At 46.3% G+C, this 24237-nt stretch overlaps 1 protein-coding gene across 6 annotated transcripts in view; it reads right to left on the bottom strand.

Moving 5' to 3' along the window:
- The window catches only part of Pus10 (Pseudouridine synthase 10), a 361563-nt gene that overhangs the window by 104694 nt on the left and 232632 nt on the right, over positions 1 to 24237 (bottom strand). For 2 of the 6 annotated variants that reach the window (XM_067100515.1, XM_067100520.1), the window contains one exon: positions 8669 to 8903. In XM_067100515.1, the coding sequence (XP_066956616.1) occupies positions 8669 to 8903 (235 nt within the window). Of the gene's footprint in view, positions 1 to 7492; positions 8116 to 8668; positions 8904 to 24237 lie in introns of those variants that run through there. The other 4 variants (XM_067100514.1, XM_067100519.1, XM_067100518.1 and 1 more) reach the window with 3 other exon arrangements.

Below are 24237 nucleotides of genomic sequence, written 5' to 3'. Positions count from 1 at the left end.
TTTATTCAAATCCAACGTCGCTCTCAAATACCTTGCATAATTTATCACATTCACTCAGAGGCATACCAGTACTTTTATGTACTGACCCATTAAATATTGCTACCACCCTTCCTAACAACAAATCCCATTCATTCTCTCTATCAGTCAACATTCGTAACAACATCTCTTTCAGAGTCCTTATGGTTCATTCAGCCAACCCATTCGCACTTGGCTTGTATGTAGTTGTTACTACATGCTCGATACCCAACTCTCTCAACATTTGCTCAAACGGTCTACCAACAAACTCCGGCCCGTTATCATTCAACATTCTTACTGGCTCCCTCACGTAAGCAGGCAACAAGACCATACTGACCACTCTTGCAACATTCTCACTAGTTTTATTCTTCACCACTGCACAACTTACAAACTTACTCTTATGATCTACCATAACAACCAATCCTACTTTTCCCTTTGACACTAATGGAAAAGTTACACAATCAATCGCCACTAACTCAAACTGTTCTTTCACACAAATTCAAAACACGTGGGCTAGCATACACTCTGATATTTTCCCCTCTGACATTCCTCAAGCATAACCACCACATCCGTACAAATTTTCCTTAAATGTGGGAAAAACATTCACTCTTTCATACACTCAATTAGCTTAAACTTCCCCGTACGTCCATATTTCTCATGGACCAACATACACATCCCAAGGCTCCACTCATTGAGAACACTGGAACATACATTAATTCTGCCTTCCACTCTCTTGCAAAATACACCACTCCTTCACACAACACAAATCTCTCAGCACACCGTATCCATTTACTCAACAACAAAGACCATCTTCTTCCAGGTACTCCCTCTCTAATTCACCTCTTTAACTCACTCACCATCAAACACTTCCACTGCATCTCCTCAACATCCTCTTTTGTTAGCAATTCTTTCTCACTCTTGTCCAACTCCACTATATCCTCCTCCTACTCACTCAGATTCCTATTAGTCATTCCCATAAACCTGGCCATATTTACTGCCTCACTTTGAATTTCTCTTATTACAACCTCAACTTTCAACAGAACTCCTTTCCCAACATCCACTACCAATCCATTCTCCCTCAAGATATCCTTCCCAAACCTGAAACAATACGGCATTTGCTCATCTCCCAGTACCACAAAACACGCTTCCGCTTCCACCTCAAACTCTCCCAATTTTACCTTCAACTTCACTTCCTCCCATCCAACCGACCTTCCTGCTATACCTTTTATTGACACATTCACCGCTCTTCTTTACGTTCCAATTCACTCTCTCGACATCCCTAATCACGTGCGTTCACCAACAATATTTGCCTGCCATGTCAACTAAACCATAGTACTGTCCTCCACTGATATCTACTCCCACATTCATTGTATTTCTCTTGCGTACACACTGACACTTGTCTCTACCACCAACCAAATACCCTTCACTTACATCCATACTATCACCTTCCACTCCAACAACTCCAACATTCTTTCTTCAACGTTTTCCTCCTCCTCACACTTCCTTTCATTGCTCTTTTTCTCCACAACCCAGTTATAGTGCACCCTACTCAAACACTGCAGATGCATCTCATGCTCACTCTCTTTCACTCCCTCATGTTGATACACGATAGGTTTCTCACCCCCCAATGTGTACGGACACAATCTCCTTATACAGTACTTCTTACTCACTGCCATCAAAGCCTCCTGAAATGGGGCTACTCCAGGACACATCATAGCTCTCAGACTCTTCCAGTACCTTACCACATCTGACTTCCTCAATCACCTCAGCCCTCAGTTCATTCACACTTCCAGGCACCTGCACCTTCAAACCTTCACTCACCAAATCATGCAGTCCATACCACACTTTCAAAAATCGAGTCACCAATCCCCCTTACTCTCACATACTGCTACCAGTCCTCTCAGCAGATGATCCAATCTTACATCTTTCATTTTCTCTTCTTTCCTTTCCACAGGTAGTCTAAACATCATGTCTGCAACAATATTTCTTTTAACTGGGATATACTCTACCACAAAATCAAAGTCACTCAAATCCTCTACTGTTCATGCAATTCTAGCACCCACTCCCTTCATTTTCTGCAGATACACTAGAGGTTGATGGTCCATATGCACCACAAACCTCACTCCATACAAAAACGGTCATAATGCTTTCACAGAAAATTGCAGCCCTGCCAATTCTCCCTCAATATTAGAATATTTTCGCTCTGCCAAACTAAACGCCTTACTGACATATGCTATCACTACTTCTTTCAATTCCATCTGCTACTTGCTTCTGCATCAAACATCCATCCATCCACACTCCACTTGCATCTATATACAACACTTGTAACTTACTGGCATCCGCACAATAGTCATGGTAAGCCAACTCCACATGCTTCACCATTTCCTCTTTCAGTTTCTCAAATGCTTTCACCATCTTTAAATACCACCTTACAACTGTACTCTTCTTACAGCCTGGCCATTCTGACAATGGCTTTGCAATCCTTGTACAATCTTCCACAAACTTTCTTTCAAACTCAATCAATCCCAAAAATCCACACAACTCCCACGTGGTCCTGAGTCAAGGGAAACTTCTCACTTTCTGCACAAACTTTTCTGCTTTTGTACCCAAGACTCACTCACCTTATGGCCCAAACACTCCACCTCTTCCATGAACCACTCACACTTAACTCACTTTGGCTTTCACTCCCACTTCCTCTAACTTCTTCAACACAGCTCGCACCAATCTCTTGTGCTCTTCTACAGTCTTATTCATCACCAAAATGTTGTCAAGAAACACCAACACATTTTCATGACGAAAACCACTCGGTATCACATTCATCACTCCCTGAAATGCACTGGGGCATTAGCCAATCTAAAACTGAGATTGCAGAGCTGATACTGTTTTTTTCGTAGTCAAGAATGCAGTTATCAGCCTAAAATCCTCCGCCACTGCATCTGATAACAACCCCTTACTAGCTCTATCTTATTAAATACAGTACTTTCATTCCATGCATAGTGTACACCGCACACACAGGGAATCTTTCTTTCACTGTCACTTCATTTACTCTCTGATAATCAATACACATTCTCAGTCTCCCATCAGGCTTTCTTACCGGCACATCTGGACTATTCCAAGCACTCTTACTGGGTTCAATCACTTCTATCCTTTCTAATTCTTCATAATGCTCTCCAATCTCTGGCGTTACCGGAGCCGGGAAATGCCAGGGTCACTGATGAATTGGTGTATTATCTGTCAGCCAAATACGGAATTCCGGCAATCTAGCTGTCCCAAAGTCCTCATCACCTTGACTCAACACACCCTTTCTTTCCCACAACAGCTCATACACCTGCTCTTTCTCTTTCTTGCACAGCTTCTCATTCAATTTTACCTTTTCCCTAAGCTTTTCTTTACTCTATTCTTCTGACTTTTCCCCTTCGGCCGTCACATCATATCCCTTTACGTGTTTATCGTTACTCAAATCGACCACACTTCTTAAGCTTCCCAATCTATCACCCAGATGTATGCCTCTCCACCTTTTCTTTTTCATATCCCCACACATCTGTGCACACCTTTGGGTCCATTACATCCCCATCAAACACATGTATGACCCACCTTATCTCATAACACGCAGAGCTACCATCCAACATGAATATTTCACCCAAACTTTCTGCACCAACTCCAACATTCATTCTCCACCCTACTTTCACACTTCCCAAATCTCTTGGAAATTGTACATCCTCCACTGCATACACCTCCACTCCAGAAACCATCTTCAAACTTACTTACCCATCCTCCATCACATACAACTTCACATTCGTTTCACTCCTCATTTGTATCTCTTATCATTTCTTGGTCCGGGTACACTCTTATTCTGTTTCTCTTCAAAAATGCATACCCCAGCAACATATCATACCTCTCATTCACTCTATCCACAATGTAAAAATCCTCCTCCTCCAGCAACCGTAACCAGCTCCACAAACCTCGTGCACACCTTTACTTCCAACCCTTCAATCCCTGTTAATTAATATTAAAATAGTTCAAAACCAGACCACTGACCAATCCCTGTTACATATCCAGTACATTCCTCCCTCCGTGCTACATTTTCTTTTATTTTCTCATACACCTTTCTGAAAACCACATTTCTGCTACAACCAGTATCAGTCGATGTTTTCAATAACACTCCACTACATTCTCCTCTAACACACAAACAACAATCTACTCGTTCTGCAAAACAGATATTCCCACATACAAAGCCTTCTCTCACATGCAACATATCTCTCTCTTCCATACCAGGGGGCTCACCATGGTAAACCCCATTCACACTTAAGTTTCCCTGGGGTTGGGGTTTGGCACAGCAGACTTCCTTCACGTGACCCTCCATTCCACATCCTTCATACTTACTCACAGGGTTCTTACATGTCCTGGCAAAATGCCCACTCATTCCACAATGACTTCCACTTACTCCTACTCTCCCTCCATTCTGGCAGTCCTCTCACTCGATGACCCACCTTTCCACAGCCAAAACACTTCAACTCGTTTGCCTATGAACAGTTCACCAACATACGCCTTTCTTTCAGCAGCCAAAACACTCGCCATTGGCCCACCTGCAATCTGTTTTCACATGCCCAGTCCTTCTACACCAGTAACACTCCTTATCACTACTACTCATCCCCATCTGACTTCTCCTCACATTCCCATTCGGTCTACTCACACTCCCACTCCTAATCCTATCTCGGCTCCTGCTCCAGTTCCTTTTCCTGTTATTCCCCACATTCACTTACACATTCTTTCTTCCTCTTTCCACCCAGTCTCTCTCCTACACTCCTCCAACAAGGCTAGCATCACACCTATGTAATGGTCCCATCAACAGAGACCAGCAGGTTCAAAATAAAAGCATGAAGTTGGGCTGGAATGACTGACGGAAAGTGAGACTAACGAGGAAGGAGGAGGACTGAACAAAACAATCAAATTACCATAATACTAATTTATTATACAAATTAATTTACATTATTTACAAGTGAGACAAGGTTTTGGGTGGTGAAAACACAAAATGATCAATTAACAAAGATAACAGCATTTAAAACCAGTAGAGGAATCAATAGACAAATCCACCACACAAAATCATACCACAAAATTGTTATCAGGGCCATACACTGTTCGACACCACAATTATATATAATAGCATAATGAAAAATCAAATTAACTCCAAAATTAGGCAATCATACAGATAGCATAAACAATAACAATAATGACACATAAATAGGCAGCATAATAAATCATAAATAATAAAGTAGCAACATAAATATTGTTATCAGAGCCATACACTGCTCGACACCACAATTATAATAACGTAATGAAAAATCATAACACTGAAATAGTATACAAAATAAACACAAACAAATCGATCTGTTACTGTCCTGCAGGCTGATCATGATGCTTGTCAGCCTATCCCACTTCTCATTCCAACCTTGCTCCCCTTCACCTGACCCAACACCTTCCAAACCTGCTCCCTCTGCCATCTCCAATTATGTACTCCACTCTTACTTGACTATCAATGACCCACGTTGGATGCCAAATTATTATGTAGGGGCTTTTTCTTTGATATTATTGGTGCTGGATGATGGGAACAAATTCAGAGGTTAAAGAAAACTCTTTTTACCTATCCTAATTTATTAACCTTAATACTGCAACAGCCATCAAAAGAACCCTAACCTAATTTATGAATCTTAATACTACCATGACCATCAAAACTTTTCCTAACTTCAATCTTAATACTACAACAGACACCAAAAGAACCTTAACCTAATTCATTAATCTTAATCTACAACAACCATCAAAAAGAACCTTAACCTAATTTACTGTATAAACCACAACCAAGCAATCACAACCAACACAAAATCCCAGAACAGAAAAGCAACCACTTTCGAGGCAAAGCACATGAACATCAACTGACCAGAGTCTCCATCAACTGGTTTTGACCACCTCAACAGCAGCCTGACCAAGTGCTTTTGTTTCTGCAATCTGGCAGCTTCACGTTCACTCCCTATGTTCTCGCTCCACTGCCTTATCTCTTCCTCTATTTGTAACTACTCTTCTAATTGTCTCTTTCTTCGAAGTAATTCTTTCACTGTCATTTTAGCGTCACTTTCATAATATTCTAACCAACACCCCCTGTCCTCTGAAGGAAAATCTCTGTTTGCCCTTCTTTGATGTCTTGGTCTTCTAAGGGACCGCATGGCAGTCCTATGGGCACACGTGCGTGAGTCACCCATCGGACAAAACAAGACAAAGCATCCCGCTCTCTCTCTCTCCCTACCGTGCATCAGCGGCGATCGCTCGAAGGAACCATACGATATTCCTGTCTATTTTTCTCTAACCATTGTTGTCTCAATTCATGTACAGTCACCACTACTTACATTGCCATGCCAGCATTCTGATCATGTACTCATAATGTTCAACCGAATCTTCTGTATCAAACTGTATGTATGTTTCTGTTTGTGAAGACGCCAAACGTCTCGCTATTTCACATTATGCTACTGCATTGTAATCATTAGTCTGTCTCGAATCTCATGCAAATGTCCATATGTAGAATTTCCTGTCCTTTCCATTGATATATGTTTTATCATTGTACGTTTATTATGTCTCTCACAATTGCCATCTGTTTGTCTGTCGACCAGCACAGATGTCCAAAACATAATCTCTGTTTTGTCTTGTCTGTGTGTAGAAACTAAATTGTGGCTCGCACCAGCCAATAACAACATGAAGATTCTGTACATTTATTCAGTAAGGAACCAGTAATAAACTAGACAACACCCACCAAGTATGTCACTCAATACCTTCCTTACACTGGTGACCCCGGAGTGACCTGAAGGAGCCGATGGTAGACGTCTAACCCACGATGACGACCACGCGCCAACGAACCCTTCACTGCCTCCTCGACTCAGCCTTCCGTCGTTCCCGCGCCTCCAGTAGATGTCCGACCCTCCGAGATGACCCATCCCATCACCGGAGCCCTGGACGCCTCCTCCAGGAAGCCTGACGCCACCCCCGAACTCATACCAGATGAGATGACCAATGAAGGACCAGCCGACGTCATCCTTCAGCCTGCTGCCGTCCCCCTCGAGCTGGCTACCGAAGGATCAGCCGACATCATCCTTCAGCCTGCTGCCATCCCGCTTGAGCTGGCTACCGAAGGATCAGCCAACGTCATCCTTCAACCCGCTGCCGTCCTCCTCGAGTTCCTGCTGGCTGGCATCATCCTGACCGGCGTCGCCCTTCAGCCTGCTGCCTGCCCAAAGCCCAAGCCCTTCGCGCCCATTCGAATTGTCAGCAAGACAATTTCCGCTATCGGGGCCTTGTTGGGGGCAGTATTGTAAGGGACCGCATGGCAGTCCTATGGGCACACATGTGTGTGAGTCACCCATCGGACAAAACAAGACAAAGCATCTCTCTCTCTCTCTCTCTCTCTCTCTCTCTCTCTCTCTCTCTCTCTCTCTCTCTCTCTACCGTGCATCAGCGGCGATCGCTCGAAGGAATGCAACTTCTACCATACAATATTCAGGTCTATTTTTCTCTAACCATTGTTGTCTTGTCCCGATTCATGTACAATCATCACTACTTGCATTGTCATGCAAGCATTCTGATCATGCACTCATAATGTTCAACCGAATCTTCTGTATCAAACTGTATGTATGTTTCTGTTTGTGAAGACGCCAAACGTATCGCCATTTCACATATATATGCTACTGCACTTTATTCATTAATCTGTCTCGAATCTCATGCAAATGTCCATATGTGGAATTTCCTGTCCTTTCCACTGATATATGTTTTATCATTGTACATTTATTATGTCTCTCACAATCACCATCTGTATGTCTGTCGACAAGCACAGATGTCCGAACCATAATCTCTGTTTTGTCTTGTCTGTGTGCTAAAACTACATTGTGGCTCGCACCAGCCAATAACAACCATGAAGATTCTGTACATTTATTCAGTAATGAACCAGTAATAAACTAGACAACACCCAGCCAGTATGTCACTCAATACCTTCCTTACACTCTCTGTATTCTATTTCAGGTGAAGAGGAGCCCAATCATTCATTACAAATGCTCATGCAAACTGCAAGTAAAAAGAAAAAACAAAGATCAAAACTTAACACCTCAAGCATTTACAAACAAAAACATACTTGCACAAAAGTTGGAAAAAAAAATTTCGTCATACTAACCTATTTTCCAAACTCTACCACAATGGCACCATATACAATAGCCAAGGTAATGCCAACTGACAGGATGCTGGCAAATGAAATGTTAATAATTCAAATTTTAACTCCCTATCATTTATTCTTCATCTTTCATACAAAGCACCTCTCTTATCCTCGTTTTAATTTCCTGTATTCAATTGATTATAAAATACAGTAATCATTTCTGGGTGAGGTAATTCAATGCATGTGCAGAAAGAAGTGAATAAAATAAATTCAGGATGTCCTCACATTCACTATACCAACCAGATGCACAATTCTGATAAGGTTTTCATGGAAGGTCTTTGTTATAATGTGTGCAAAAAGCTCTCAGGCAAATTCTTAGGCACTAGGGATTAAATAAACTTTCTTCTTTAGGCAAGAATAGCATTTTTCAAGCATAACAAACAAGATAAGTAATAGTTTACAGGATACCTTGAAAAAGAAATTGTCAATGCTGGAAGCCCACATTTCATGTATAATTCTAGGACGTGTTAACAAGGGCCTTCTATGTAGAACCCTTACTGGTGTCTTCTGTTGGATGACAAGTTCCTTCACTCCAGATAACTGATTTAACAAAGATGGATCATAGCCAGATCGAGCAATGCATAAAGCACAATATGCTTTAGTTTTCTCCTCTTCTCCCTCTTTCAGGTTTTTTACATCCTTCCTGCAATTACAGCATTACATATGAGAAAAAACTCATAGGGCTTGACAAATCAAGTGGACATAAGTGAGGCTTTAACTTTATGAATAAGTGTGTACAAGGCAAAATATCTGACAATGTAGTGACTGTTTTTAGTTATGTAAAATATGAATGTTAAAAGGGTGAATGGACTTATCTGACCAAAAACATACAGAATAGGAGATATGAGGACATATGAAAAGGAGCAAAAATATATTATCTCCAGCAAACTATCAAAGTATACAAAAGGACACAGTTTCAAAGGTAGTAAGAGGGGAAAGCTGTCAATACATGTGGATCTGAACTTAGGACCAGGTTATTGGTTTAGAAAACCTATCAAAATATCAAATTTTGAAAGTAATCTGTATTTCTCATAACATACACACATGAAGTCCTATATGTAAAAGATTTCTTCAAGAATGAGCTGGGAATAGCCATTCAGACTTACTGACAAGGCAATTAATTAAATACCTGCAAGCACGGTAAGCCCAGCTCACCTGTTTGTACTCAACTTTGCCTTCTGGCTCAGGATTCAAGAGGGGCGGCTCAAGTGGAACATGTAAGGAAAAGAACTTCAGGTTGTGTTAGGAAAAATAGCAATTTTAAAACTAATTTGTGTTTTTTCAAATATACAAAAATGGAGTTATTACATAGGATTTAGCACGAGAAAATCCCACCCACCTGTTAGTCCGCATTCCACTTTGCCTTTTAGTCCAGGTAACAAATGAAAGGGTTGACTAAGGTGAGCCATTCATGTAGAGAACTTCAGGTTTACATGTTAGGAGAATTAGAAATTTTTTTATAATAACATTTTTTTAAATAATTACCTTTCTATTATGATAGCTATTTCCTGTGTCAGGCAGGAGAACGATAGTGTGAAAACTGAAAAAACTGATAGGATCGTTTAGTTTGAAATATCTACTGACAAGGGGGGATACATAATAGAGACGTAAGTATTTAAAGAACAAAGTTTATTATAAAAATCTCTATTTTTAAAATGAAACTTACCTCTATTATGACAGCTGATTCACTCACTTAAGAAAGGGTGGGAAGACAAATAATTATAACCCCCAAGAAAACAAAATTCCACCAGGAAAAACAAGCTTCTTACCTAATGATTAGAATCAATCTGCTGGTACTGTTGCCAGTAGAGGACCAACTCATTATGGTGCAAGGACATCTGAAAGATGCTAGAGGCTCCTTGCAGGGGATACCACTCTCACTTTGATGGAAGTGGGACAAGAGGCCTTATGTCTGTGCCAGCAGAGCAAAGATGGTAACTGAATGAAGGGTCTTACATATCTCAAAATAGTCACCTTCATACCCTTCAAAAAATTTCCCAAGTAAATAGGAAAGGCTCGAGTGCAGCTATCCTAATCATTCAGGATATGAGTTCCCTGTCCTAATGAGGGAAGAAAGGGCTCTGCATGATTCATACTGAATCTCTACATCTTGCAAATAGTGTGAGACAAATATGGAGTTACATCTTCACTGGGCTGCATTGATCACGCTCAAGGCTGGAAATTGTAGGTAGATGCCACTGCTCTCACTTTGCGAAACTTACCTTCAGGAACGGTAAGTAAGAGGAGTCTAGACTAGTGTGTGGTTCCTTGGCCAGGTCCTTAAATGAAGAGGCCATGGCATTTTTAACATAGGTTGACCTGGTTTAAAACACTGTCTGAGGTCCCTAGTACTATGCCCCTAGAGACCACACTGTGACTGGACATAGGGAGGATTTTACCCATCTGGTATCAAGGAAGACAGATTGGGGTCTGGGACACAAAAAAACAATCAAGGAAGAGCCTGAGACTTACAATTCACTCTTCACCCTAAAGAAGGGCAAAAAGGAAGGGACTGTTCCTAGAGAAGTAAAAACCAAACTGTCAAAGGCCTGGAGTCGACTGACTGTAAAAAACAATCTCAATCATCAACTCTTTTAGGAAGGCTGAGTTTAAGGGTTTAAAGGGAAACATATTTAAATACTTCCACATTACATTAGATCCCAGCCCGTGGTTTAATCGGAGGCCTCCTTAATGCCCAGATTAGAAGAGACAGATCCAGACCAGAACATATTAACATGGGTGCTAACATGAAGCAATACCCTTTGATATCATGAACAGACAAGCCTTTAGTGTAATGTAAACGAGTAAAGAATTTTTTTAGGTTATTATATAGAAATATAATGTGGGAAATCCTCATGGAAAAGCACCAAGCTCTAAAGACTGACCATTGCCTCTTGTACAATGCATCAGCTAATTGTCTTCTAGGATTAATGATGGATCTTCTGCACTCCTTGGAAAACCTCTTGTTTACAAAAGACAATCAAATGTCTCCACATGGTCAGCTGAAGCATGGGGAAGCTTTGGTGAAATCTCATGCATCCAGGGTGCATGAAAAGATCCCTTCTTAATGGGAAGTGTCTAGGGCAGTCCATCAGCTGTGACAGAAAATGTGGAACCATACCCTGCATGGCAACCATAGAGTCACCAAGGTCTTGCATGAATTTGCAGTTGGCTGGAATTTGTCAGGACCCTTGGAATCAAAGTATAGAGGTCCAGATAAAACCAGTCCAACAGCATGCGCTCCAATTGGATCCTGAACTAGCAGACAAAAGTAGAATCTTGTGGCAAAGAGATCTGGAAGGGGAGTGCCTTCAACTCCCATTGACACAGATTTGTTAATGCAGAGTCCATTCCAAAGATAGAACTTGATCAGTCCTCCCTGCTCCACTGATCAGCCACAATGTTCATTTCCTGGCACAACTGAGGAAAAGAGAAATGGTCTTTCCACCCAGGTGAAAATGCAACTTGGTCAAGAACAAAACTCTGAGTCTGTGACTCTTGATTGCCTAGGTAAGCAAATTTGTGCCCTGCACTAGCTCCTCCAATGCTAAAAGGATCTTCTAAACAGTAAGCATCTCCACTCAATTTATGTGTAGCTCCCACTTCTCCGCAGAGCAAACCCCTGACACGTCTGCCAGCTGCAACCACACCCCATGATTCACTTGACACAACTGAATGTACCACATAAGGTCTGAGCTCTTCAACTGGAGCGAGGCACCTTATAAATGAGGTCAATGACTTCACCATCTCAGGGGCTTCTAAATCCCTTGAGACCAGAATTACATGAAAACTGGTTGAATTCCTATTCCTTTGATTCTTCAGAAAGAACTGGATTGGCCCCATCCTTAAACTGGTTCCAGTTTCCCTATGGATGTCATTTGTCTCAGCAGAGACAGCTATTTGTAATATTTATTAATATTCCTCACAGACTTACTAATTTATTAATATTCCCCAAAGACGAACTAATTTAAAAGGTTGACTTTTGCTTCAAGCTTCTCCACAGCCTTCTGCTAGACTCATACAATTGTCTAGAAAGAGGAGCCTGAGGAAAGTCCACTTGTGCAAATGGAACAGGATTCTTGTAAAAACCTGGGGAGAAGCAAAATGTGGAGATAAGCATCCAGCATATGTAGTGACTGCATCCAATCCTCCTCTGGATTGCCAATAAAACCAAACTTGTCACCTCCAGGGTAAATTGAGTCTGACAAACAACAAAAAGTTTGTTTTGAGACATTCAGTACTGGTCTCTATCCCTCATGAAGTTTTTATACCAGAAACAGGTAAATGCAGAAACCATGAGATGACTTTGTAACAAATTCCACTCTGCCTTGCAAAATAAAAACTGCATCTTGCTGCAGGATCTGGAGCTTCTCCTTATAGTGTAGGTAGGACGGGAAAACTAATGGGGGAACTCGTTAGGGTAGCCTGGGAAAGGAGGGGAGTACTGTAACACTCCTTCTCTTGGTGCTCTACAACAACAGAAAAAGCAGGCTGTTGCTACCAATATATAAAACTGGCTGTTATTACCAATATAAAAAAGCAGGCTGTTGCTACCAACATAATAATCAGGCTGTTGCTGTGGTGGAAGAGTGCCTACACACCTGTGAGCAACAAAACAACTCCTTGGGCTTTACTTCTCCACCTCCTGCACAATAGTGCCCAAAGCCAAATCCTTCAGCAAAGAATGAAGGGGTGTCACACAGTTACACTGGTTCTGAACCACAAACACTGAAGAAGTGAGATAAGAACATAATTGTTCTCGGTGCACAACCTTAGCATTGAAAAAAATGCAAAGGTTCCCAAAGGGAGTCAAAACATGTTCTATCCAAGGAGAGTGCACCCATGTCGACTAGGTGGAGGCTGGCACCAACACCGAAGGAGTCTGGAGTGAAAACAATGTGGTGGCTAGCACCCAATAAGGTGACCAGCACCAATATCATAAGTGTCTGAAGCACTGACAATGTGGTGGCTGACACCCAAGGAGACACTGCTGCCAACTGGCAGCTGGCCCTAATGCAAAAAGCATCTGAAGTGCCGACAATTGGTGGTTCATGCCCAAGGAAATGCTGGTGCCCAAGTGGCAGCTGGTGCTAACGGCAAAAGTGTCTACACAGCCAACAATGTGGCGGTTAACGCCCAAGGAAATGCTGGTGCACAAGTGGCTGCTGGTGCTAATGTCAAAAGTGTCTACACAGCCAACAATGTAGTGATTAACCCCCAAGGAAATGCTAGTGCCCAAGTGGCAGCTGATGCTAATGCCAAAAGTGTCTGCACAGCCAACAAAGTGGTAGTTAACCCCTGAGGAAATGCTAGTGCCCTAGTGACCGCTGGTGCTAATGTCGAAAGTGTCTGCACAGCCAACAATGTGGTGGTTAACACCCGAGGAGATGCTGGTGCTAATGTCAAAAGTGTCTGCACAGCCAACAATGTGGTGGTTAACACCCGAGGAGATGCTGGTGCTAATGCCAAAAGTGTCTGCACAGCCAACAATGTGGTGGTTAACCCCTCGGGAGATTCTGGTGCCCTAGTGGTAGCTGGTGCTAATGTCAAAAGTATCTGCACAGCCAACACTGTGGTGGTTAATGCCCAAACAGACGCTGGTGCTAATGCCAAAAGTGTCTACACAGCTAACAATGTGGTGGTTAATCCCTGAGGAGATACTGGTGCCTGAATGGCAGCTCGTGCTAATGCCAAAAGTGTCTGCACAGCCAACAATGGGGTGGTTAACCCCTCGGGAGATTCTGGTGCTAATGTCAGAAGTATCTGCACAGCCAACAATGTGGTGGTTAACACCGGAAGAGAAGCTGGTGCTTGAGTGGCCGCTGGTGCTAATGCCAAAAGTGTCTGCACAGCCAACAATGTTGTGGTTGATGCCCGAAGAAATGATGGTGCCTGAGTGGCTGCTGGTGCTAATGCCAAAAGTGTCTGCACAACCAACAATATGGTGGTGAACCCCTGAGGAGATGCTGGTGCCTGAGCGACCACTGGTGCTAATACCAAAAGTGTCTGCACAGCCAACAGTGTGATGGTTAACACACAAAGAGACACTGGTGCCTGAGTGGCTGCTAGCGCTAATGCCAAAAGTGTCTGCACAGCCAATAGTCTGGTGGTTAACACCCAAGGAGACACTGGTCCCCGAGTGGCAGCTGGTGCTAATGCCAAAACTGTCTGCACAGCCAAAAATGTGGTGGTTAACACCCGGAGAGATGCTGGTGCCTGAGTGGCTGCTGGTGCTAATGCCAAAAGTGTCTGCACAGCCAACAATGTGTGGTTAACCCTTCAGGAGATGCTGGTGCCTGAGTGGCAGCTGGTGCTAATGCCAAAACTGTCTGCACAGCCAACGTGGTGGTTGACGCACAAAGAGATGCTAGTGACCGAGTGGCAGCTGGTGCTAATGCCAAAATTGTCTGCAAAGCCAACAATGTCATGGTTAACGCCCAAGGAGATGCTGATGCCAGTGGCAGCTGATGCTAATGCCAAAAGTGTCTGCACAGCCAAAACAATGTGGTGGTTAACCCCTGAGGAGATGCTGGTGCCCGAGTGGCACCTGGTGCTAATGCCAAAAGTGTCTGCACAGCCAACAATGTGGTGGTTAACACCCAAGGAGATGCTGATGCCAGTGGCAGCTGATGCTAATGCCAAAAGTGTCTGCACAGCCAAAACAATGTGGTGGTTAACCCCTGAGGAGATGCTGGTGCCCGAGTGTCAGCTGGTGCTAATGCCAAAAGTGTCTGCACAGCCAACAATATGGTGGTTAATCCCTGAGAAGACACTGGTGCCTGAGTGGCCGCTGGTGCTATTGCCAAAAGTGTCTGGACAGCCAACAATGTGGTGGTTAACACCTGAGGAGATGCTGGTGCCTGAGTAGAAGCTGGTGCTAATGCCAAAACTGTCTGCAGAGCCAACAAGGTGGTGGTTAACGCCCGAAGAGATGCAGGTGCCTGAGTGGCAGCTGGTGCTAATGCCAGAAGTGTCTTCACAGCCAACAATATGGTGGTTAACCCCTGAGGAGATGCTAGTGCCCTAGTGGCCGCTGATGCTAATGCCAAAAGTGTCTTAACAGCCAACAATGTGGTGGTTAACGCCCAAGGAGATGCTGGTGACCGAGTGGCACCTGGTGCTAATGCCAAAAGTGTCTGCACAGCCAACAATTTGGTGGTTAACGCCCAAAGAGATGCTGGTGCCTGAGTGGCAGCTGGTGCTAATGCCAAAAGTGTCTTCACAGCCAACAATGTGGTGGTAAACCCCTGAGGAAATGGTAGGGCCCTAGTGGCCGCTGGAATTGCCAAAAGTGTGTGCACAGCCAATGTGGTGGTTAGCCCTGAAGAGATGCTGGTGCCTGAGTGGCAGCTGGTGCTAAGTGTCTGCATAGCCAACAATGTGGTGGTTAACGCCTGAAGAGACACTGGTGTCTGAGTGGCAGCTGGTGCTAAGTGTCTGCACAGCCAACAATGCAGTGGTCAACGCCCGAAGAGACGCTGGTGCTACTGCCAAAAGTGTCTGCACAGCCAACAATGTGGTGGTTAATGCCTGAGGAGATACTGGTGCCTGAGTGGCAGCTGGTGCTAATGCCAAAAGTGTCTGCACAGCCAACAATGTGTGTGGTTAATGCCCAAAGAGACGCTGGTGCTAATGCCAAAAGTGTCTGCACAGCTAACAATTTGGTGGTTAATCCCTGAGGAGATACTGGTGCCTGAGTGGCAGCTGGTGCTAATGCCAAAAGTGTCTGCACAGCCAACAGTCTGGTGGGTAACACCCAAGGAGACACTGGTCCCCGAGTGGCAGCTGGTGCTAATGCCAAAAGTGTCTGCACAGCCAACAATGTGGTGGTTAACACCCGAAGAGATGCTGGTACCTGAGTGGCTGCTGGTGCTAATGCCAAAAGTGTCTGCACAGCCAACAATGTGGTGGTTAACCCGTCAGGGGATGCTGGTGCCTGAGTGGCGGCTGGTGCTAATGCCAAAAGTGTCTGCACAGCCAACGTGATGGTTAACGCCCAAAGAGATGCTGTTGAACAAGTGGCACCTGGTGCTAATGCCAAAAGTGTCTGCACAGCCAACAATTTGGTGATTAATGCCAAAGGAGATGCTGATGCCACTGGCAGCTGATGCTAATGCCAAAAGTGTCTGCACAGCCAACAATGTGGTGGTTAATGCCAAAGGAGATGCTGGTGCCCGAGTGGCTGCTGGTGCTAATGCCAAAAGTGTCTGCACAGCCAACAATGTGGTGGTTAACCCGTCAGGGGATGCTGGTGCCTGAGTGGCAGCTGGTGCTAATGCCAAATGTGTCTGCACAGCCAACGAGGTGGTTAACGCCCAAAGAGATGCTGATGCTAGTGGCAGCTGATGCTAATGCCGAAAGTGTCTGCACATCCAACAATGTGGTGGTTAACGCCCAAGGAGATGCTGGTGACCGAGTGGCAGCTGGTGCTAATGCCAAAAGTGTCTGCACAGCCAACAATGTGGTGGTTAACGCCCAAGGAGATGCTGGTGCCTGAGTGGCTGCTGGTGCTAATGCCAAAAGTGTCTACACAGCCAACATGTGGTGAACCCCTGAGGAGATATGGTGCCATAGTAGCCGCTGGTGCTAATGCCAAAAGTGTCTGTACAGCCAACAATGTGGTGGTTAATGCCCGAAGAGATGCTGGTGCCTGAGTGGTGGCTGGTGCTAATGCCAAAAGTGTCTACACAGCCAACAATGTGGTGGTTAATGCCCAAAGAGACGCTGGTGCCTGAGTGGCAGCTGGTGATATTCCAAAAGTGTCTGTACAGCCAACAATGTGGTGGTTAACCCCAGAGGAGACACTGGTGCCAGAGTGGCCGCTGGTGTTAATGCCAAAAGTGTCTGCACAGCCAACAATGTGGTGCTTAATGCCCAAGGAAATGATGACGCCGAAGTGGCAGCTGGTGCTGATGCCAAAAGTATCTGCACAGCCAACAATGTGGTGGTTAAAGCCCGAGGAGATGCTGGTGCCCGAGTGGCTGATGGTGCTAATGCAAAAAGTGTCTGCACAGCCAATAATGTTGTGGTTAATGCCCGAAAAAACACTAGTGCCTGAGTGGCTGCTGGTGCTAATGCCAAAAGTGGCTGCACAGCCAACAATGTGGTGGTTAACCCCTAAGGAGACGCTGCTGTCCGAGTGGCCACTGGTGCTAATGCCAAAAGTGTCTGCACAGCCAACAGTGTAGTGGTTAACACCCAAAGAGACACTGGTGCCTAAGGGGATGCTAGTGCTAATGCCAAAAGTGTCTGCACAGCCAACAGTGTGGTGGTTAACACCCAAAGAGATACTGGTGCCTGAGGGGATGCTAGTGCTAATGCCAAAAGTGTCTGCACAGCCAACAGTATGGTGGTTAATGCCTGAAGAGACGCTGGTGCCCGAGTGGCCGCTGGTGCTAATGCCAAAAGTGTCTGCACAACCAACAGTGTGGTGGTTAACACCCAAAGAGACACTGGTGCCTGAGGGGATGCTAGTGCTAATGCCAAAAGTGTCTGCACAGCCAACAGTGTGGAGGTTAACGCCTGAAGAGATGCTGGTGCCCGAATGGCCGCTGGTGCTAATGCCAAAAGTGTCTGCACAACCAACAGTGTGGTGGTTAACACCCAAAGAGACACTGGTGCCTCAGGGGATGCTAGTGCTAATGCCAAAAGTGTCTGCACAGCCAACAGTGTGGTGGTTAACACCCAAAGAGACACTGGTGCCCGAGTGGCAGCTGGTGCTAATGCCAAGAAAGTGTCTGCACAGCCAACAATGTGGTGGTTAATGCCCAAAGAAGAGATGCTGGTGCCAGTGGCTGCTGGTGCTATTGCCAAAAGTGTCTGCACAGCCAGCAATGTGGTGGTTAACCCTGAGGAGATGCAGGTGCCTGAGTGGCTGCTGGTGCTGATGCCAAAAGTGTCTGCACAGCCAACAATAGTGGTGGTTAACAGCCAACAAAGAGATGATGCTGGTGCTGAGTGGCAGCTGGTGCTAATGCCAAAAGTGTCTGCACAGCCAACAATGTGGTGGTTAATGCCCAAAGAGATGCTGGTGCCAGTGGCTGCTGGTGCTAATGCCAAAAGTGTCTGCAAAGCCAACAATGTGGTGGTTAATGCCCAAGGAGATGCTGGTGCTAGGTTAACAGCCCACTGGGAGTTACTGCCCAAGGAGAGTGGTGCTAATGCAAAGTGCTGGCCAAAATGTGGTGGTTAATGCCAAAAGTGTCTGCACAGCCAACAATGTGGTGGTTAACGCCAAAAGAGATGCTGGTGCCCGGGTGGCAGCTGGTGCTAATGCCAAAGGTGTCTGCACAGCCAACAATGTAGTGGTTAATGCCCAAAGAGATGCTTGTGCCGAGTGGCTGCTGGTGCTAATGCCAAAAGTGTCTGCACAGCCAACAATGTGGTGGTTAACCCTGAGGAGATGCTGGTGCCTGAGTGGCAGCTGGTGCTAATGCCAAAAGTGTCTGCACAGCCAACAATGTGGTGGTTAACGCCAAAAGAGATGCTGGTGCCTGAGTGGCAGCTGGTGCTAATGTTAAAAGTATCTGTACAGCCAACAATGTGGTGGTTAACCCAGAGAGATGCTGGTGTCCAAGTGGCCGCTGGTGTTAATGCCAAAAGTGTCTGCACAGCCAACAATGTGGTGGTTAACACCCAAAGAGATGCTGGTGCCTGAGTGGCAGCTGGTGCTAATGCCAAAGTGTCTACACAGCCAACAATGTGGTGGTTAATGCCCAAAGAGACGCTGGTGCCTGAGTGGCAGCTGGTGATATGCCAAAAGTGTCTGTACAGCCAACAATGTGGTGGTTAACCCCAGAGGAGACACTGGTGCCAGAGTGGCCAGCTGGTGTTAATGCCAAAAGTGTTTGCACAGCCAACAATGTGGTGGTTAATGCCCAAGATGATGATGATGCCCGAGTGGCAGCTGGTGCTGATGCCAAAAGTGTCTGCACAGCCAACAATGTGGTGGTTAAAGCCCGAGGAGAGAGTGGCTGATGGTGCTAATGCAAAAAGTGTCTGCACAGCCAACAATGTGGTGGTTAACCCGAAAACACTGGTGCCTGAGTGGCTGCTGGTGCTAATGCCAAAAGTATCTGCACAGCCAACAATGTGGTGGTTAACAGCCAACACTGTGGTGGTTAACCCCAAGAGAGACTGTCCGAGTGGCCACTGGTGCTAATGCCAAAAGTGTCTGCACAGCCAACAGTGTGGTGGTTAACACCCCAAGGAGACACTGGTGCCTGAATGGGAGCTCGTGCTAATGCCAAAAGTGTCTGCACAGCCAACAATGGTGGTGGTTAACACCCCAAAGAGATACTGGTAACCCCTGAGTGGGATGCTGGTGCTAATGCCAAAAGTGTCTGCACAGCCAACAGTATGGTGGTTAATGCCTGAAAGACGCTGGTGCTTGAGTGGCCGCTGGTGCTAATGTCAAAAGTGTCTGCACAGCCAACAATGTGGTGGTTAACACCCAAAGAGACACTGGTGCCTGAGTGGGATGCTGGTGCTAATGCCAAAAGTGTCTGCACAGCCAACAGTGTGGTGGTTAACGCCTGAAGAGATGCTGGTGCCTGAGTGGCCAGCTGGTGCTAATGCCAAAAGTGTCTGCACAGCCAACAGTGTGGTGGTTAACACCCAAAGAGACACTGGTGCCTGAGGGGATGCTGGTGCTAATGCCAGCCAAAAGTGTCTGCACAGCCAACAGTGTGGTGGTTAACACCCAAAGAGACACTGGTGCCCGAGTGGCAGCTGGTGCTAATGCCAAAAGTGTCTGCACAGCCAACAATGTGGTGGTTAACACCGAAGAGATGCTGGTGCCTGAGTGGCTGCTGGTGCTAATGCCAAAAGTGTCTGCACAGCCAACAATGTGGTGGTTAACCCCAGGAGGAGATGCAGGTGCCTGAGTGGCCAGAAGAGATGCTGGTGCTGATGCCAAAAGTGTCTGCACAGCCAACAATGTGGTGGTTGACTGGTGCCAGTGGCAAAGAGATGTTAATGCCCAAGGAGATGCTGGGTGTGCTGAGTGGCAGCTGGTGCTAATGCCAAAAGTGTCTGCACAGCCAACAATGTGGTGGTTAATGCCCAAAGAGATGCTGGTGCCAGTGGCAGCTGGTGCTAATGCCAAAAGTGTCTGCAAAGCCAACAATGTGGTGGTTAATGCCCAAGGAGATGCTGGTGCCCAGTGGCTGCTGGTGCTAATGCCAAAAGTGTCTGCACAGCCACAGCCAACAATATGGTGGTTAACGCCAAAAGAGATGCTGGTGCCCAGTGGCAGCTGGTGCTAATGCCAAAAGTGTCTGCACAGCCAACAATGTAGTGGAGCTGGTTAATGCCCAAGGAGATGCTGATGCCCAAGGAGATGCTGGAGTGGCTGCTGGTGCTAATGCCAAAAAGTGTCTGCACAGCCAACAATGTGGTGGTTAACCCCTGAGGAGATGCTGGTGCCTGAGTGGCAGCTGGTGCTATTGCCAAAAGTGTCTGCACAGCCAACAATGTGGTGGTTAACGCCAAAAGAGATGCTGGTGCCAGTGGCAGCTGGTGCTAATGCCAAAAGTGTCTGTACAGCCAACAATGTGGTGGTTAACCCCAGAGGAGATGCTGGTGCCAAGTGGCAAGCTGGTGTTAATGCCAAAAGTGTCTGCACAGCCAACAATGTGGTGGTTAACGCCCAAAGAGATGCTGGTGCCTGAGTGGCAGCTGGTGCTGATGTTAAAAGTGTCTGTACAGCCAACAATGTGGTGGTTAACCCCAGAGGAGATGCTGGTGCCCAAGTGTCCGCTGATGTTAATGCCAAGTGTCTTAAACAGCCAACAATGTGGTGGTTAACCCCAAAGAGATGCTGGTGCCTGAGTGGCAGCTGGTGCTAATGCGAAAAGTGTCTGCACAGCCAACAATGTGGTGGTTAACACCCAAAGAGATGCTGGTGCCTGAGTGGCAGCTGGTGCTAATGCCAAAATTATCTGTACAGCCAACAATGTGGTGGTTAAACCCTGAAGAGATGCTGGTGCCAGAGGAGACTGGTGTTAATGCCAAAAGTGTTTGCACAGCCAACAATGTGGTGGTTAATGCCCAAAGAGATGATGATGCCCGCCGGCAGTTGGTGCTAATGTCAAAGTGTCTGCACAGCCAACAATGTGGTGGTTAACACCCAAAGAGAGATGGTGAGGCATGCCAAAAAGCACAGCCAACGTGGTGGTTAACCTTTGGGAGATTCTGGTGCTAATGCCAGTGGTAGCTGGTGCTAATGTCAAAAGTATCTGCACAGCCAACACTGTGGTGGTTAATGCCCAAAAAGACGCTGGTGCTAATGCCAAAAGTGTCTGCACAGCTAACAACGTGGTGGCCTGAGGAGACACTGGTGCCTGAATGGCAGCTGGTGCTGATGCCAAAAGTGTCTGCACAGCCAACAATGGGTGGTTAACCTCAGGAGATTCTGGTGCCGAGTGGCAGCTGGTGCTAATGTCAAAAGTGTCTGCACAGCCAACAATGTGGTGGTTAACGCCAGAAGAGAAGCTGGTGCTTGAGTGGCAGCTGGTGCTAATGCCAAAAGTGTCTGCACAGCCAACAATGTTGTGGTTAATGCCAAGAAAATGATGGTGCCTGAGTGGCTGCTGGTGCTAATGCCAAAAGTGTCTGCACAACCAACAATTTGGTGGTGAACCCTGAGGAGATGCTGGTGCCTGAGTGGCCAGCTGGTGCTAATGCCAAAAGTGTCTGCACAGCCAACATAGTGATGGGTTAACAGCCAAAGAGACACTGGTGCCTGAGTGGCTGCTGGTGCTAATGCCAAAAGTGTCTGCACAGCCAATAGTCTGGTGGTTAACACCCAAGGAGACACTGGTCCCGAGTGGCAGCTGGTGCTAATGCCAAAAGTATCTGTCTGCACAGCCAAAATGTGGTGGTTAACAGCCCGAGAGATGCTGGTGCCTGGTGGCTGCTGGTGCTAATGCCAAAAGTGTCTGCACAGCCAACAATGTGGTGGTTAACCCTCAGGAGATGCTGGTGCCTGGAGTGGCAGCTGGTGCTAATGCCAAAAGTGTCTGCACAGCCAACGTGGTGGTGATTAACGCCAAAGAGGTGCTGAGTGCCGAGTGGCAGCTGGTGCTATTGCCAAAAGTGTCTGCACAGCCAACAATGTGGTGGTTAATGCCCAAGGAGATGCTGGTGCCCGAGTGACTGCTGGTGCTAATGCCAAAAGTGTCTGCACAACCAACAATGTGGTGGTTAACCCGTCAGGGGATGCTGGTGCCTGAGTGGCAGCTGGTGCTAATGCCAAATGTGTCTGCACAGCCAACGTGGTGGTTAACGCCCAAAGAAATGCTGGTGACCGAGTGGCACCTGGTGCTAATGCCAAAAGTGTCGGCACAGCCAACAATTTGGTGATTAACGCCCAAGGAGATGCTGATGCTAGTGGCAGCTGATGCTAATGCCAAAAGTGTCTGCACAGCCAACAATGTGGTGGTTAACGCCCAAGGAGATGCTGGTGACCGAGTGGCAGCTGGTGCTAATGCCAAAAGTGTCTGCACAGCCAACAATGTGGTGGTTAACGCCCAAGGAGATGCTGGTGCCTGAGTGGCTGCTGGTGCTAATGCCAAAAGTGTCTACACAGCCAACAATGTGGTGGTTAATGCCCAGAAGAGATGCTGGTGCCTGAGTGCCAAGTGGGCTGGTGCTAATGCCAAAAGTGTCTGCACAGCCAACAATGTGGTGGTTAATGCCCAAAGAGATGCTGGTGCCTGAGTGGCAGCTGGTGATATGCAAAAGTGTCTGTACAGCCAACAATATGGAGGTTAACCCCAGAGGAGACACTGGTGCCAGAGTGGCTGCTGGTGTTAATGCCAAAAGTGTCTGCACAGCCAACAATGTGGTGCTTAATGCCCAAGGAAATGATGACGCCCGAGTGGCAGCTGGTGCTAATGCCAAAAGTATCTGCACAGCCAACAATGTGGTGGTTAAAGCCCGAGGAGATGCTGGTGCCCGAGTGGCTGCTGGTGCTAATGCCAAAAGTGTCTGCACAGCCAACAATGTTGTGGTTAATGCCCGAAAATCACTGGTGTCTGAGTGGCTGCTGGTGCTAATGCCAAAAGTGGCTGCACAGCCAACAATGTGGTGGTTAACCCCTAAGGAGATGCTGCTGTCCGAGTGGCCACTGGTGCTAATGCCAAAAGTGTCTGCACAGCCAACAGTGTGGTGGTTAACACCCAAAGAGACACTGGTGCCTGAGGGGATGCTAGTGCTAATGCCAAAAGTGTCTGCACAGCCAACAGTGTGGTGGTTAACACCCAAAGAGATACTGGTGCCTGAGGGGATGCTAGTGCTAATGCCAAAAGTGTCTGCACAGCCAACAGTGTGGTGGTTAACGCCTGAAGAGACGCTGGTGCCCGAGTGGCCGCTGGTGCTAATGCCAAAAGTGTCTGCACAACCAACAGTGTGGTGGTTAACACCCAAAGAGACACTGATGCCTGAGGGGATGCTAGTGCTAATGCCAAAAGTGTCTGCACAGCCAACAGTGTGGTGGTTAACGCCTGAAGAGATGCTGGTGCCCGAGTGGCCGCTGGTGCTAATGCCAAAGTGTCTGCACAACCAACAGTGTGGTGGTTAACACCCAAAGAGACACTGGTGCCTGAGGGGATGCTAGTGCTAATGCCAAAAGTGTCTGCACAGCCAACAGTGTGGTGGTTAACACCCAAAGAGACACTGGTGCCCGAGTGGCAGCTGGTGCTAATGCCAAAAGTGTCTGCACAGCCAACAATGTGGTGGTTAACGCCCGAAGAGATGCTGGTGTCCGAGTGGCTGCTGGTGCTAATGCCAAAAGTGTCTGCACAGCCAGCAATGTGGTGGTTAACCCCTGAGGAGATGCAGGTGCCTGAGTGGCTGCTGGTGCTGATGCCAAAAGTGTCTGCACAGCCAACAATATGGTGGTTAACGCCCAAAGAGATGCAGGTGGCTGAGTGGCAGCTGGTGCTAATGCCAAAAGTGTCTGCACAGCCAACAAT

The sequence above is a fragment of the Macrobrachium rosenbergii genome, chromosome 56 (assembly GCF_040412425.1).
Source record: "Macrobrachium rosenbergii isolate ZJJX-2024 chromosome 56, ASM4041242v1, whole genome shotgun sequence".
Taxonomy (NCBI): domain Eukaryota; kingdom Metazoa; phylum Arthropoda; class Malacostraca; order Decapoda; family Palaemonidae; genus Macrobrachium; species Macrobrachium rosenbergii.
The sequence above is the reverse complement of the archived record's forward strand: the minus strand, read 5'-3'. Positions and strand labels throughout refer to the sequence as shown.